Source organism: Bubalus kerabau, chromosome 2 (genome assembly GCF_029407905.1).
Source record: "Bubalus kerabau isolate K-KA32 ecotype Philippines breed swamp buffalo chromosome 2, PCC_UOA_SB_1v2, whole genome shotgun sequence".
In the NCBI taxonomy this organism is placed as follows: Eukaryota; Metazoa; Chordata; class Mammalia; order Artiodactyla; family Bovidae; genus Bubalus; species Bubalus kerabau.
The window spans coordinates 112167870-112185758 of record NC_073625.1 but is presented as its reverse complement, the minus strand read 5'-3'; the positions used below and the strand labels follow the sequence as shown (position 1 = coordinate 112185758).

Here is a 17889-nt window from a genome sequence, read left to right as displayed (position 1 = left end):
TACACATGGACATCACCAGATGGTCAACACTGAAATCAGATGGATTATATTCTTTGCAACCAAAGATGGAGAAGCTCTATACAGTCAGGAAAAACAAGATCAGGAGCTGACTGTGCTCAGATCATGAATTCCTTATTGCAAAATTCAGACTTAAACCGAAGAAAGTAGGAAAAACCACTAAACCATTTTGACCTAATCAAATCCCTTACAATTATTCAGTGGAAGTGACAAATAGATTTAAGGGATTAGATCTGATAGACAGAGTCCTTGAACTGTGGACAGAGGTTCATGACATTGTAGAGAAGGCAGTGATCAAGACCATCCCCAAGAAAAAGAAATACAAAAAGGCAAAATGGTTGTCTGCGGAGCCTTGACAAATAGCTGAGAAAAGAAGAGAAGATAAAGGCAAAGGAGAAAAGGAAAGATATACCCATTTGAATGCATAGTTCCAAAGAACAGCAAGGAGAGATAAGAAAACCTTCCTCAGTGATCAATGAAAAGAAATAGAGGAAAACAATAGAATGGGAAAGACTACAGATCTCTTGACGGGCACAATATATGACAGAAATGGTATGGACCTAACACAGGCAGAAGATATTAAAAGAGGTGGCAAGAATACACAGAAGACTGTACAAAAGAGATCTTCATGACCCAGATAATCACGAATGTGTGATCATTCCCACACACCTAGAGCCAGACATCCTGGAATGTGAAGTCAGGTGGGCCTTAGGAAGCATCACTACGAAAAAAGCTAGTGGAGGCGATGGAATTCCAGTTGAGCAATTTCAAATTCTAAAAGATGATGCTGTGAAACTGCTGCACTCAGTATGTCAGCAAATTTGGAAAACTCAGCAGTGGCCACAGGACTGGAAAAGGTCAGTTTTCATTCGAATCCCCAAAAAAGGAAATGCAAAAGAACGCTCAGACTACCGCACAATTGCACTCATCTCACACGCTAGCAAAGTAATGTTCAAAATTCTCCAAGCCAGGCTTCAACAGTATGTGAACCATGAACTTCCAGATGTTCAAACTGGTTTTAGAAAAGGCAGAGGAACCAGAGATCAAATTGCCAACATCTACTGGATCACTGAAAAAGCAAGAGAGTTCCAGAAAAACATCTATTTCTGCTTTGTTGACTATGCCAAAGCCTTTGACTGTGTGGATCACAATAAACTGTGGAAAATTCTGAAAGTGATGAGAATACCAGACCACCTGACCTGCCTCTTGAGAAACCTTTATGCAGGTCAGGAAGCAACAGTTAGAACTGAACATGGAACAACAGACTGGTTCCAAATAGGAAAAGGAGTATATCAAGGCTGTATATTGTCATCCTGCTTATTTAACTTATACGCAGAGTACATCATGAGAAATGCTGTGCTGAAGGAAGCACAAGCTGGAATCTAGATTGCCAGGAGAAATATCAATAACCTCAGATATGCAGATGACACCACCCTTATGGCAGAAAGTGAGGAAGAACTAAAGAGCTTCTTGATGAAAGTGAAAGAGGAGAGTGAAAAAGTTGGCTTAAAGCTCAACATTTAGAAAACGAAGATCATGGCATCCGGTCCCACCACTTCATGGGAAATAGATGGGGAAACAGTGTCAGACTTTATTTTTCTGGGCTCCAAAATCACTGCAGATGGTGACTGCAGCCATGAAATTAAAATACACTTGCTCCTTGGAAGGAAAGTTATGACCAACCTAGACAACATATTCAAAAGCAGAGACATTACTTTGCCAACAAAGGTCCATCTAGTCAAGGCTATGGTTTTCCAGTGGTCATGTATGGATGTGAGAGTTGGACTAAAAAGAAAGCTGAGCGCCGAAGAATTGATGCTTTTGAACTGTGGTGTTGGAAAAGACTCTTGAGAGTCCCTTGGACTGCAATGAGATCCAACCAGTCCATCCTAAAGGAGATCAGTCCTGAGTTCATTGGAAGGACTAATGTTGAAGCTGAAACTCCAATACTTTAGAGCTGACTCATTTGAAAAGACCCTGATGCTGGGAAAGATTGAGGGCAGGAGGAAAAGGGGACGACAGAGGATGAGATGGTTGGATGGCATCACCGACACAATGGACATGGGTTTGGGTGGACTCCGGGAGCTGGTGATGGACAGGGAGGTCTGGTATACTGTGGTTCATGTCATCACAAAGAGTCAGACACGATTGAGTGACTGAACTGAACTGATGAGACTGGATGCCATGCCATATTATGCATGATATGAACTTGTAATTTTCACTTAATGCCCTTTTCAAGTTTTTATTTTGTAAGTTTTAACATTTTTAAATTCAAGTATAGTCACTTTACAATATTGTATTAGTTTCAGCATGGTGATTTGGGTTTTTGTAGATTATATTCCATTATAGGTTATTATAAGATACTGTATATAATTCCAAGCAGTATACAGCAAGAACCTTGATGCTTATCTATTTTATATATAGTAGTTGGGTTTGTTAATCCCATTCTCCTAATTTGATCCTCCCTCTTCCCTCTACGCTTTGGCAACCATACATTTGCTTTCTATTGCTGTGAGTATTTTTTGTATATAGATTCATTTGTATTTTTTTTTTTAGATTCCAGAACATTAGGGGTATCATATATATTTGTCTTTCTCTAACTTATTTCACTAAGCATAATATTCTCTAGGCTCATCCATATTGCTGCAAATGGCAATATTTCATTCTTTTTTATGGCTGAGCAATATCCACGGTACCACATCTTTTCAAGTCACTCATCTACTGACAGGCATTTGAGTGGCTTTCATGTCTTGGCTATTGTAAACAGTGCTGCTATCAACACTGGTGTGCAAGTATCTTTACAAAGTAGAGTTTTCACTGTTTCTGCATACATCCCCAGGAGTGGAGTTGCTGGATCATGTGGTAGTTCTACTTTTCGTTTTCTAAGAAACCTCCATACAACACTCAATAGCAACAGCACCAATTTACATTCTCACCAATAGTGTAAGAGGATTCTCTTTTCTCCACATCTCCTCCAATATCAGTTTGTGGATTTTTCTGATAAAAGGCATTCTGACTAGGATGAGGTGCTACCTCATTGTGGTTTTGATTTGCATTTCTCTAAAGATCAACAGTGTTGAGCATCTTTTCATATGCCTGTTAGCTATCTATATGTCTTCTTTGGAAAAATGTCTTTTTAGATCTTCCCATCTTTATAAATTGGATTCTTTGGTTTTTTTTGTTTTGTTTTGTTTTTAGTTTATGAGCTGTTTGTACATTTTGGATATTAACCCTTAGTCAGAGGCATAGTATGCAAATATTTTCTCCCATTACATAGGGTGTCTTTCATTATTTTGATGATTCTCTTTCCTGTGCAAAAGCTTTTACATTTGCTTTGATTGCTTTTGCCCTAGGAAACTAAACAAAGAAAACATTGCTACAATTTATGTCAAAGAAAGTTTTGTCTATGTTCACTTCTAGGAATTTAATGGTGTCATAAACTAACATTTAGGTATTTTAAACTTGTTAAGTTTATTTTTGTATGTGGTGTGAAGGAATGTTCTATTTCATTGTTTTACATGCAACTGTTCAGCTTTCCCAACACCACTTGCTGAAGAAACTGTCTTTTCTCTTGTATATTCTTGCCTCCTTTGTCATAGATTAATTGACCACAAATGCAAGGGTTTATTTCTGAGCTCTTTATTGTGTTCCATTGTTCTATATGTCTGTTTTTGAGTTAATACCACACTGTGTTGATCACAGTAGCTTTATAGTATAGTATAGAAACCAGAAGCATTATGCTTTGATTTTTTTCCCCCCTCAGGAGTGCTTTGACAATTATGAGTCTCTTCTGGTTCCATATAAATCTTAGGATTATTTATATTAGTTCTTTGAAGAATATCATAGATATTTTAATAGAGATTGCATTTAATCTGTAGACTGTTCTGGGCAGTATGACCATTTTAAAAATATTAATTCTTCCAATCCAAGAGCATAGAGTATATTTCTGTTTCTCTGAATCATCTTCAATTTTCTCTCTCAATGTTTTATACTTTCAGCATCTAGGTATTTCACCTCTTCGGTTATGTTTAGTCCTTAGGTTTTTTTTTTTTTTTTAATGCAATTTTAAAGGGGATTTTTTCTTTTACTTTTCTGATATTTCATTATTAGTGTATACAAATGCAACAAATTTCTGTATATTAATCTTGTATCCTATGACCCTGCTGAATACATTTGTTCTAATAGTTTGGGAGTGTATACTTAGAGTATCATATCAGGTGCAAATAGTGACAGTTTTAACTCTCCCCTTTCAATCTGGATACCTTTTCTTTCTCATCTGATTGCCGTGGCTAGGACTTCCAATCCTATGTTGAATAGAAGTGGTGAGAGTGGGTAACCTTATCTGCTTCCTGAATTTAATGGGAAGGCTTTTAGCTTTTCACCATTAAGTATTATGCTAGCTATGGGTTTGTCATAAATGGGCTTATATCATTGACATATATTCCCTCTATACCACGTGGAGAGTTTTTATCATAGATGAATATTGAATTTTGTCAAATGCTTTTTCTGTATAGAGATGATCATGTGGGTTTTGTCTTTTTGTTAATGTGATATATTGTACAGATTGAGTTGTATATATTGAACCATCCTATGACTCTGGAATGAATTCAACTTGATCATGGTGCTTGATCCTTTTAATATATTGCTGGATTTGGTATGCTGACAGTTTGTTGAGGATTTTTGCACCTATATTCATCAAAAAGATTGGCCTATGATTTTCTAGTTTCGTAGTGTTTTTGGCTGGTTTTGGTATTGGGGTGATGGTGGCTTCATAGAATGAATTTGGGAGCATTCCTTCCTCTTCAGTTTTTTTATAACAGTTTGAGAAGAACAGAAACAAGTTCTTCTTTGTAATTTTGCTAGAATTCCCTATTAAAGCCATCCCGTCCTGAACTTCTTCTGCAGGGAGTTTTTTTTTTTTTTTATTATTACTACAGATTCTACTTCACTTCTGGTGATCAGTCTGTTCAAATTATTTATCTTCTTGATTTAGTTTTGGCAGCCAGTCTCCTTGCAGCCAAGAGGGCTTGTTTCCTTTATATAGGGCTGGGATTTCCAGTCTGTGGCTTGACCTGCTTACTCCCCAAGGGATGTGTCTATGCATGCAGACTTTTCATCCTTTCAGATCCCAAGGTGGAGGTCCCAACCCTTTGACTTTTTTCCATCCTACCTAGTTACATGGAAATCTTTCTTGCACCTTTGTTGTATAGGACTACTTTGGTCAGTCTCCAGTTCCATGAGACTTGTTCCACACGTAGGTAAATTTTTTAGTTGTTTGCGGGGGTGAGGTGAACTCTAAACCTTCTACTCTGCCATCTTGATCCAATCCCTTTTCAAGTTTTGACGTCATTATGTTGGCCGCATAAGATGAGATGTATGTCACTTTTTCTTTCACAAGTTCTCAGAAAGAAAATAAATACTGTTGTTACTTATTTCTTAAAACTTTGGTGGAATTTACATGGATGCCTCAAGTGTTTTGGCAGTTGAGTGTTCATGAGGCAGGTGTCCAAGCTTTCTCAAAGCCTACAAGTACAGGCTCTTTAGAGGCTTTGGAGTGACTGTCACCCCACCCCCAGTTACTGAACAAGGGACACATGCTCTCTGACTTATTTATTCTAACAGCTTTCAGCAATTTGCCTGAACCTAGCAATATACCTTCATAGCTCTTAATTTTGGCCTCCCCTTGCTTTGCAGGTCAATCTCTCAAACAGGGAACCCTGAAAATGGTTTGAGCTCAGCCATCTTCCTAGTAACCATGTGGGTTAGAGGATGAGCATATATTCTGGCCATATCAAATGATTAGCATTATAGCTGTCCCACACTACCTTCCTTTCCTCCCCTCATCCCTGGGCTGTTCCTGCCAGCTTTCCTATCAAAGGATTTTTCAGTCAAGAGCAAACTCCCAATATCTATATTCACATACATCTTTTACACACACCCCTAAACCTCTAAGAACACAAGATTGTTTTCAGGTCATTGCCCTTTCAGCTGGCTCCAAGTTCTCTTGGAGCTCATGAGACTTAGTTTAGGGGCAGACTGGGTATATAGAAATAGTGCTATATATATGCATGTGTGCTAAGTCATTTCAATTGTGTCTGACTCTTTGCGACCCTATGGACTGTAGCCTGTCAGGCTCCTCTGTCCATGGGATTCTTCAGGCAAGAATACTGGAGTGGGTTGCCACGCCCTTCTCCAGGGGATCTTCCCAACCCAGAAATTGAACCTGTGTATCTTTTGTCGTCTTCATTGTCAGGAGGGTTCTTTACCACTAGCACCACTTGGGAAGCCCAATGCATGTGTGTGTATATAGGTATATAAATGTATTAATTTGAAAAAAGATGACTCCAAATTTAGAAGGGCAAGATGAAATATTCAGTAAGTGGTATTGGCATAACTCTTAGTCATCAGGTAAGAAATAAAGTGTAATTCCTATTTCATGTCTCATACCAAAATAAACTCTGGATAAAGACTTAAATATATTAAAGCAATAAATATATAAGATAGTATACTTCATGATCTTGAAGTGAGAAAGGCTTTTTTAAGTATGACACAAAACCCAGAGCCAGAAAAGAAAAAAAAACAAAAAACAGAATTACTTAAATATTTTTTAAATTTTTGCTTGAAATAAAAATCCTAATCAAAATCATAAACAAAACCAAGGAAAATATCTGTAGGTTTCATCACAGAGAAAGCTAACTTCCTTACCACGTAAACATTTTTCACAAATCTACAAAAAAAATGATAAATCTGCAAAAAAAATGGACAAAGAATATACACAGAAATGTCACTAGAGAAAAAAAGATGTTTGGTTTCATTTAAGATACAAGGAAAGTGCTAATATTATAATAATAAACTTCCTTTTACTTAACAAAATGACATTTGGTTATACACTGCTGTTAGAAAGGTTGTAGGGAATCAGGTATCCTCAAACACTGCTGATGGGAGCGGAATTTGGTACAATGTTTATGCAGGGTACAAACTAGGAATAAGAATTAATTAGAACTAAATTAGTGCTTAAATGAATACAATCCAACTGTCAAAGATAGGATGTCTGATTGGATTATCCTGTCTGAGCTTTCTATACTGTCTATTAGCTTAGTCAGTCAGAGAAATAAATAATACTTTCTAGAGGATGAAAACATCATTTAGAACCTCAAATTATCTCTATAATAGTTGTGTGTGTTACACACACACACACACATATATAGTGGTATAGAATGTTCAATAAAACAAAACCAAAAGGCAAACCTAAGTTATATGATGACAGTATAATGTGACCCAAACCCAAGACAAATGATAAGCTAGTTATCAAGCATATTTTTTTTAATTGCTTCACCATGTTGTATTGGCTTCTGCCATACAACAACTTGAATCAGCCATAAGTATACATATGTCTCCTCCCCCTTGAACCTCCTCCCACTCTCTAACCCCATCCCACCCCTCTACATTATTACAGAGCACCCGCTGTCACACATATTTAAAGTAACTATATTCAACATGTTCAAGGAAATAGAAGAGTGATATGAAGATAACAAAAAACTTTAAAAAGAACTAAGTGGAAGGTCTAGAGCTAAAAAAGAACTGAAATTCAACTCCATGGGTGAATCTACCATTAGATTAGATACCACTGAAGAACTGGTGAACTTTTAAAGATAAGTCAGAAGAAAGTATCCAAAATGAAACATAAAGAGTGAAAGGATAGAAAACACAAAACAAATAAAAATGTATGAATGTGATAATATCTTAACAGCCTCCCAACACTAAAAGTGGAGAGAGATACTAGTGCAAGTTTGACACCAAGAAAGAACATTTAACCACAATTTATGTTTAAATTACTATTTTCTTATACAATTTTCAAGCTACTAAAAATTGAGGCAAGGGTTTCTTTCCACTTTTAGGACTTAAGTATTTTAAAAGAAACATTTAATGTATCAAACATATTAGATAAATTATATAAATTAGAATGTTTAACTACTTACATTCCATACGCTGAGCTCACAGCAAGGCTAGTAATCTGCTGTGGAGGTTCACCATCCACCCACACCAACTGAATAACAAGTTCTGCTTGATATCCCGGAGGCATCCGCACTGGTCGTGTCTTAACACTGGAAAAACAGAAAAAATAATTGCATCATATATAGTTCAAATACATATGCTCATGCTTATTTTCAGAATTCATAACAATAATCTTCCTACAGAAATATACCATACCAGGCACTGAGGACATCATGCAGGTAAACAATATCTTCTAGCTTTCTCAAAATACACCAAGCCACTTGTGATTTCTTTTTTTTGTGTGTGACTACATTTTTTTTTTATTATCATTGTTTTCTTTTTTCTTTTTTTTAAATTTTATTTTATTTTTAAACTTTACATAATTGTATTAGTTTTGCCAAATATCAAAATGATTTCTCAACTTGTGATTTCTTAACCTTTCCTTGAAGTAGCTTTTCAGTCAGTCAGATCTAGAACTTCACTGGACTTCATTAGTTCCTTTTCCTCTTTTGATAGTAGTATTTTAAATTATTTTTATTATTTAATTATTTTTCTTACACAATATTTGTTACATATGGGTAAGTTATAATGCATGACAATAAGAACTATGACCATTAATCTACAACCCAACTTGAGTTCAACGTATTCAAAACCTGAATTCTGCTCTTGCTCTCTAAATTTGCTCCACCTGTAGCCTTCTCTATCAAAGCTGTGTTTTCTTTAGGGTCCTTCAGGGAAGGAAATGTATTAATTATTAATTAAGAATAAAAATACTGGGCTCTTTTCATAGATAGTCCTTAAAAAGACCAAGGTACCTCTTGGTGGACTGTAGACCACTTGACAACAACTTAATAAAAGAGGATATTTCATTTGGCAAGTTTCAAAGAATTACACAATATGTAAAGTTATTTTAAAATTTGGCAGCAACTCTTACCTGAGGCATGGGATACTGTCCTTTGTTACTCCTTCACTAGCCACAGTGTTAGTGCTCCCAGAAAGACTCCTTGAAGGAAGCTGGGATGAAAGATCTGGAAATGGAGGACTTGTTTCTGGTTCTGGGGTAATACTATCTTCAATATCATACTGCAGTCGTACCTCTAATGACTTAAAAAAAGAAAAATCAAGTTTTGATTTAGTCTAGGTTGTCATAATAATAATACTGATAGTCATATTAAAATATCTGGTAGTTGTTGGTAATTATTATTTGTTCAGATTAACTAGTTCAATTTCAATTAATAGTAGAGATACCCTAAACTGAATTAAATAGTAAATTACATAAAATAATCAATGGCGTTCACAAAAAATGTAAAATGTGTTTAATTCTTTAGAATTTCAAGAAAAATACCTACTGGTGGAGATAAATTTTCTATATAATAAATATTCCTTAAGATAAAGTATAAATTACAATTCCACATATGATAAAATAAAAGGAGAAATTGGTCTGGTTAGTCCAATGAAAGAAACTAAATTGGATGTGTATGTGTATTTACACACAGACAACACACTTACAAACTGTTATTTGTACAAAACTTTTTAGATTTAAAAAATTCATTCAATCTTGACTTTGAATTAATTCAGTGTAATTTTCCAAAATAAATTCCATATTTTGTTTATTAGTTTAGCTCTTATATAATTTCATTAGCTTGGTCAGAATTGCTTAATGAAAAAAATATGACAATTTAAATTGGAATAAAAAGGTTATCCAAAACCCTTTCTTTAAAGCTAAGAATGTTTAAAAATTACTTTATGACTACATTCAATGCTTCAAAAAAATCAATTTTATAACACAAACATTGTCTTTCATTGTAAAAATAAGCATTTTTGACATTGAAAACAATTGCTTACAAAAAATAAAATTATGGAGTAGTGAATACAGCAATATTATCCAAATTATTTTCATAATTATCTTAACACTTAAATCCTCTGGTGGCAATAACAATTATCAAGTGCTTACTACACTTAGATACCGTTAATGACTTTACATAATATCACAAAACCCTATGAAAATGGCATTACAATTTCTAGTTTATCACTACTTTCTATTTTTCTATTTTATTTACACAGGAAATTATATGAGTGATGAAGCTGAGTCTTTACTCAGACTATACTACTGACTAATAGGGTCTTGTGACTGTTTAGTCACACAGGTATCCACTGGTAAAGCCAGAATTAAAAGCTAGGCTTATCTGACTCCAATGTCTGGGATTTAACTACTATACTCTAAGAGCCATGTTTAATTTTATTCCCTAAGGTAAAAGCAGTTATATTTAGGCCTTTAATAGAAAATCTTTATTTTCTGATAAAATGGAGTGGGTAGAGAAGACCCATTATACACAGGTGCCTTTATTTAGACTTAACTTATCCCTTAAGAGCATCATTATTTTGAATAATTAAACTATTTCATTATGTTTAAAAATTAATATTAGGTAAAGCAGCCCCATAATTATTTCCACCCTATAAAAAATGTTGCTATTTAAAAGATCATTCAAAGTAATCTTACTGCAGTTGATAGTCATTTATGGCAGTTAATTGACAAAAAGGACAACCTAAAAAATTTAACAAAGATATAGAACAAAACTTGCATTAATTTGACATTTATACATAAAATAAATCAATGACTGTCTATATAAAACCTATAGGCATAGTCTATCCTATTGAATAATACTAAATTTTGACAGCTTATTTTGTCATTTTAAACCAAATTATTTTTTAACATAGTAAGTAACAAAAACAATTAAAAATTCTATGAATTGGATAACTGACCAAATACTATACTCTTGATGGCTTAAAACCATACCAAACACTAGTCAGAATCTATGATAATTGTTTTCTTTTAATAACTTGAAGTGTAAAAGTTAATTTTTAAATGACTTACCACTATTTCTGTTGTGATTTCATGTCTGCTGAATTTATAAATTATGACATATGCAGAGACTCCTGATACACAGAATATTCTGCTCTCTGGACACCAGTAGATCATCTGAATGGCATATGGGTCTTCCTCTACAATCTCACATGTTTGTTTTCCTTCTCCTACCTTCTGTTTTTCAAACACTTTTGAAGTTTTTAGCTTGTATAGCATCTGCAGAGTTACTATAAGATATTGAATCATAGTTATCTTCTAATTTGCACTTAATTCTTTCATTTGTTGAAGACTTTTCAATATATCTGTTACATCACAAAAATTAAAATCCAAGTAAACAAAATTAACTACATTTTAACATGGAATTATTCAAAGTCATGATCTCATATCAGTACTGTTTAGCTGGAGGAAGACTATTGGAAAAAATAAACATTTATTGAACATATATTGTATACCAAAGAGCATGTAGGACTTTGTGTGTATTGTCTCATGTGTTCCTCAGAAAAGTCTTGTGAAGTATTTCTACCTTGTTTGTTGATAAAACACTTGAGCTCAGGAAGTTTATAATGAAACTACTGAATCTACTTCTTTCCCAAGATTGAGAGGTCCTTTTTTTAAAAAAAAATTTAATTGAAGTATAATTGCTTTGCAGAATTTTGTTGTTTTCTATCAAACCTCAACATGAATCAGCCATAGGTATACATATATCCCCTCCCTTTTGAACTTCCCTCCCGTGTCCCTCCCCATCCCACCCCTCTAGGTTGATACAGAGCCCCTGGTTGAGTTTCCTGAGTGACACAGCAAATTCCCCTTGGCTATCTATTTTACATATGGTAATGTAAGTTTCCTTGTTACTCTTTCCATACTTCTTTTTATCATTGTTTTCCCTTTTGATTGTTGGATGAAAGGTTGATGCTATTCAAGAGTTTATTCCTCTCAACAAATTTTTAGACATTCCTTCAGATGCAAAATACTTGTAATCTACCAGTCAGCAATATTGAGAATGATCTAGATTATTTTAGAAAGGTCATTTCTGAGTGGCTCTGTGTTAGCAAACAGTCAGTTATAATTTCTAAGAAGTCTGGTCTGTGAATTGTTTTCAGGAATATTTATTTGGAGGAATATTATTTCCATTTTAGAACTGGATGATAGATCCACAATATTAAGATCTCTGATCCTAAAAAGGATACTTGAGAAAATTTCTAAAAATCTGGGAGTTCCTGCCAAAAGTGCACAATCTGAAACAATCATGAGAAACATTAGTCAGATTTCAAAATGAAAGAGATTCTACAAAGAACTGGCCTGAACTAAAAATGCCAATCATGAAATATTTAGCAACCATGCCAGACTAAAGAAAACTCTAGACTACTAAAATCCAACAAATAATCTGAGATTTTCTTTTACTAAATGAGATATTATTGGAACAATTGGCTAAACTGAGTAAGATCTGGAAGTTAGATAATAGTATTATATTAATATTAAACTCCTGATTTTGATAACTATAATTTCATTTCATAAAACAGTGCCCTTGTTTGTAAGACATACACACTGAAGTATTTAGGGGAGCATGTACTGTTAAGAAGAACATCATATTTGTAGCTTGCTCTCAAATGGTTACAAAAAGCTATGTACATGTATATGTTTGTGTGTGTATGTGTGTAAGAAAATGGAGGCAAAAGAGAAAGGGTGCGGGCAAGTGCTAGATTGAGAGCATGCATATGGTAGAAGGGTGGGTGAAGGGAACACATGTATACACTGAAATTTGGGTAATCTTGCTGAAGGCTATACAACACTTCATAGTACATTTTTGTGATTTTTCTGTTAGCTTGATATGACATGGAAATAATAAAGAATACTACAGACATAATTATTTGACTTTGAGTTAACCAACAGAGATTATCCTTAGTAGGCCCTACAGAATCTGGTGAGCCCTTTAAAAGAGGGACTGAAGTTAGAGACACATTCCTTTGAAGAAACAAATCACATGAGTTTTAAAGCTGCAAGAAAATGAATTCTGAAAACAATTACATGAGCTTGGAAGAGAACTCTGAGCTGCAGACTAGCCAACACCTCAACTGTAGTCTCTTAGACGTGAGCAAAGAACCCAAATAACCTGACCCAGATTCACAACACAGAAACTGTGAAGCAATTTATGGGTATTGTTTTAAACTGCTAACTTGTGGTAATTTGCTGTGTTCAGTCAGTCAGTCATGTCCAACTCTTTGCGACCCCATGAACTGCAGCACGGCAGGCCTCCCTGTCCCTTACCATCTCCTGGAACTGGCTCAAACTCATGTCCATTGAGTCGGCATGCCATCCAACCATCTCGTCTCTCTGTCGTCTCCTTCTCCTCCTGCCTTCAATCTTTCCCAGCAACAGGGTCTTTTCTAATGAGTCAGCTCTTAGAATCAGGTGGCCAAAGTATTGGAGCTTCAGTATCAGTCCTTCCAGTGCATATTAAGGATTGATTTCCTTTAGGATTGATTGATCTCCTTGCTGTCCAAGGGACTCTCAAGAGTCTTCTCCAACACCACAGTTCAAAAGCATCAATTCTTTGGCATTCATACTTTTTATAGTTCCACTCTCACATCCACATATAACTACTAGAAAAATCATAGCTTTAACTAGACGGACCTTTGTCAGCAATGTCTCTGCTGTTTAATATACTATCTAGTTTTGTCATAGCTTTTCTTCCAAGGAGCAAGTGTCTTTTAATTTCATGGCTGTAGTCACCATCTGCAGTGACTTGGAGCCCAAGAAAATAAAGTCTGTCACTGTTTCCATTGTTTCCCCATCTATTTGCCATGAAGTGATGGGACCCGTTTTTTGAATGTTGAGTTTTAAGCGAGTTTTTTCACTTTCCTCTTTCACTTAGTTTCTCTTCATTTTCTCTCATAAGGGTGGTATCATCTGTATATCTGAGGTTATTGATATTTCGCTCACAATCTTTATTCCAGCTTATGCTTCATCCAACCGGGCATTTTGCGTGATGCGCTCTGTATATAAGTTAAATAAGCATGGTGACAATATACAGCCTTTGATGTACTGCTTTCCCAATTTGGAACCAGTCTGTTGTTGCATGTCCAGTTCTAACTGATGCTTCTTGACCTGCATACAGATTTCTCAGAAGGCAGGTAAGGTGGTCTGGTATCCCCATCTCTTGAAGAGTTTTCCACAGTTTGTTGTGATCCACACAGTCAAAGGCTTCAGCGTAGTCAATGAGACAGAAGTAGATGTTTCTCTGCAGTTCTCGTGCTTTTTCTATGCTCCAACAGATGTTGGCAATTTGATCTCTGGTTCCTCTGCCTTTTCTAAATCCAGCTTGAACATCTGGGAGTTCATGGTTCACTTAGTGTTGAAGCCTGACTTGGAGAATTTTGAATATTACTTTGCTAGTGTGTAAAATGAGTGCAATTGTGCCATAGTTTGAACATTCTTTGGCATTGCCTTTCTTTAGGATTGGAATGAAAACTGACCTTTTCCAGTCCTGCGGCCACTGCTGAGTTTTCTAAATTTGCTGGCATATTGAGTGCAGCATTTTCACAGCATCATCTTTAGGGTCTGAAATAGCTCAATTGGAATTCCATTATCTCCATTTGCTTTGTTTGTAGTGATGCTTCATAAAGCCAACTTGACGTCTCACTCCAGAATGTCTGGTTCTAGGTGAGTGAACTAGATCACATCATCATGGTTGTCTGGGTCATGAAGATCTTTTTTGTATAGTTCTTCTGTGTATTCTTGCCACCTCTTCTTAATATCTTCTGCTTTTGTTAGGTCCATATCATTTTTGTCTTTTATTGTGCCCATCTTTGCATGAAATGTTCCCTTGGTATCCCTAATTTTCTTGAAGAGATCTCTAGTCTTTCCCATTCTATCATTTTCCTCTATTTCTTTGCATTGATCACTAAGGAAGGCTTTCTTATCTCTCCTTGCTTACTCAGCAACTGAAGATGAATACAGCTGATCCTTAAACAATACAGGTTTGAAATGCATGGGTCTAGTTATTCTCATATTATTTTCAGTAGTAAATAGTACAGTACTACACAATCTGAGGATGACTGAATCACAGATACAGAGGAACACTGTATGTGAGGGCCAACTATAAATTATGCCCCAACTGTAAGTTATGGGTAGAGGGTTGACTGTGTAGAGAGTTGGTATAACCAATCTGACTGACTCCCATGTTGTTCAAGGGTCAACAGTACACATATCTATTCAAATTAAATATAACTTCATTTCCTGTACTGGACCCTAGCCCACAAAATTGGCAAACTAACTGATATTTCTCCAATAATATCCACTGGTTTGAAGATATGCTGTTATAATGGATTACAGTAAAAATATTAAACATGTTGCAAACTTTTGCAACATATGTTCTGAGTGTAATAAAAATACTTTATTTAGAAATTAACTTCCTAAAATATTATCATGTATGCTTTCAAGGTGGCATGCACTTAAGTCATTAGAGTGTTAAATTGTCTTCTCACATTTTAAAAGATAAGGAGTAACTTTGAGGTGGTATGAAATGAGCAAAGATATCACTGTGCAATTAATTGTGTTCATGGAACAAACCCAGATTTACATGAAAAGGTTCATCAAAATAAAAAATCTATCAACCTTTGGAATTTCTCCTTGATCAACTGTTCTTTACTGTGAGGTCAGAAAGAGGCCTCAGAATTCATGATTTTAAATCTTTCAATAATTTTCCTTTGCTGATGTTTTGTTCCACTGCTAAAGGACTCTAGCTTGCAGACTAAGACTGACATTAATATTCAACTTTCTTCCCTCTGCTTTTCTGTTTATCACAGTCTTTCTCAGTTTACTTCTATAGCTTCAGGTATCACTTTAATGCTGCTTCTTCATTACATACCATTCTTGACTGTTCTTCCTAACTGATGGACATTTTTACTTTAATTTCCTGGTGTTCCAACAAAACCCAAACCTCCAGAACTCTCCTGTATTCTTATTTCCAAAGAGTTACCTCCATCTTGATGATTACTCATCTCACAAAGTCAAAAGACATTACTCACTTATTCTCTCCTCCTAGTCCTATCAAAATCTTATCTTCCAAAATTCACACTAAATGTTACCCCATCAAAATACCTTCCTGAATCTACCTGGTTCAAATAAATCTCCCGTTTCCAATATCAAACAGAACTTCGGTTGTACTACATTTAGAGTTCTTACCATATTGTTTGCCCTATCAATGTTCTGAAGGGTATGTATGGGTATAGTCAAGTCTTAAATATTTTTGCACGTCCTTCAATGTTGAGCAGATTACTTTCTATCCTTAAATTATGTAATTCTCAAGATTTCAAAAGAAAATTTACATTTATCAAATTATTTCCTTTGATTCTCAGGCACTTGGTAGACAAGCAGCAAAGGAAAAAAAAGACTAGTAGGATGAAAGCACTTTTCCAAGACCACAACATGAAGAAGTGAAGGAAATTCCTTGGGCAGAGTTACTCAGACATATGAATAATTAGGTACATTTTTTTCAGTGTACCTTACCTCTTATAAATATAATAGGTTGCTAATAAAGAGTGATTTCAGTTCTTTCCTATATCATAGAAAAAAAGTAAAGTGGAAATAATACTTTAAACTGATTTAGTATTACAGGAAATGCATTTTGGTAACACAACCATATGTGTATGCTAAATATGTATCTAAAAAGTTAACTGTCCAAACTAAAAAGTGGTAAATGGCTATGAGTAAATACTAACCAAGTTTTTTTCTATAATAGAAGGAAAAACTTACTTGCAGATGCATCCCAAAACTTGATTGATCCATCTGCATGCCTAGATAAGAAATAAATTAGCATTAAGTATGGTCAATTAAAAAATCATACTTGTTCAAACTGTATAAAAACTTGAATTACTATTAGTGACCCCATGGACTGTAGCCCACCTCTGTCCATGGGATTCTCCAAGCAAGAATATTGGTGTGGATAGCCTATCCCTTCTCCAGGGAATCTTCTAGACCCACGGATCACATTCAGGTCTCCTGCACTGCATGTGGATTCTTTACCACTGAGCCACAGAGTACAGAATACTTCCCAATGCATTTCATGAGGTCAGGTTTATCCTGACACCAAAGCCAGGGAGAAGCATGGCAAGAAAAGAAAATGACATACCAATACCCCTTGAGCATAGATGTACGGAAAAAAAAAAAAAAACTGTCAACAAAATATTAGCAAATCTAATTTAAAAAGCATAAGGATAATATATCATAAAACTAAGTGTGGTTTGTCCCAGAAATGCGATGCCAGTTAAACATTCTTAAAAATCAATCACCATATATATTTCTTTATACTGTCAGATTGAAAAAGAAAAACCATTATCATCTCAATAAACAAAGAAAAAGCACCTGAATTTAAAGTGATTCACCACCACTACAGTGTTACAGGATTCTGTTTTTGTCTATGTATTTACTTTTACCAGAGAGCTTTATATTTTCACATGCTTTCATTTTGTTGTCTAACATTCACTCATTTCAACTCAAAGGACTCCTTTTAGCAATCCTTGTGAGGCAAGTGTACTGCTAATAAATGGTTTCAGTTCTTGTTTACCTTAGTGAAAGTGAAAGTCGCTCAGTCGTGTCTGACTTTGTGACCCCATAGACTATACAGTTCATGGAATTCTCCAGGCCAGAATACTGGTGTGGGTAGCCTTTCCCTTCTCCAGGGTAGCTTCCTGACCCAGGAATCGAACCAGGGTCTCCTGCATTGCAGGTAGATTCTTTACCAACTAAGCTATTAGGGAAGCCCTTTGTTTATCTTGGAAGGCCTTTATTTCTCCTTCATTTTTTTTTTTTTTTTTAGTTTGTAAAAGTTTTTATTGTATCCATGCCACACATAGTAGTGAAAAATAACACTCCTAAAAAAAAGAATGCTACCTTTTCCACAACATTTTATTTTAAATAAAACTTCAAGTACTCTTACATAGGTACAAAAAAATTCTGATCTATTTGCCTCCAACAGGCCACCACAACACACAGTAGATAAAACACAGTGG

At 35.2% G+C, this 17889-nt stretch overlaps 1 protein-coding gene across 15 annotated transcripts in view; it reads right to left on the bottom strand.

Moving 5' to 3' along the window:
• The window catches only part of STXBP5L (syntaxin binding protein 5L), a 466532-nt gene that overhangs the window by 125844 nt on the left and 322799 nt on the right, over positions 1-17889 (bottom strand). For all 15 annotated transcript variants that reach the window (XM_055568317.1, XM_055568321.1, XM_055568318.1 and 12 more), the window contains 4 exons: positions 16634-16674; positions 10889-11106; positions 8948-9117; positions 7998-8123 (listed from right to left, as the gene is read on the bottom strand). In XM_055568317.1, the coding sequence (XP_055424292.1) occupies positions 7998-8123; positions 8948-9117; positions 10889-11106; positions 16634-16674 (555 nt within the window). The remainder of the gene's footprint in view (positions 1-7997; positions 8124-8947; positions 9118-10888; positions 11107-16633; positions 16675-17889) is intronic.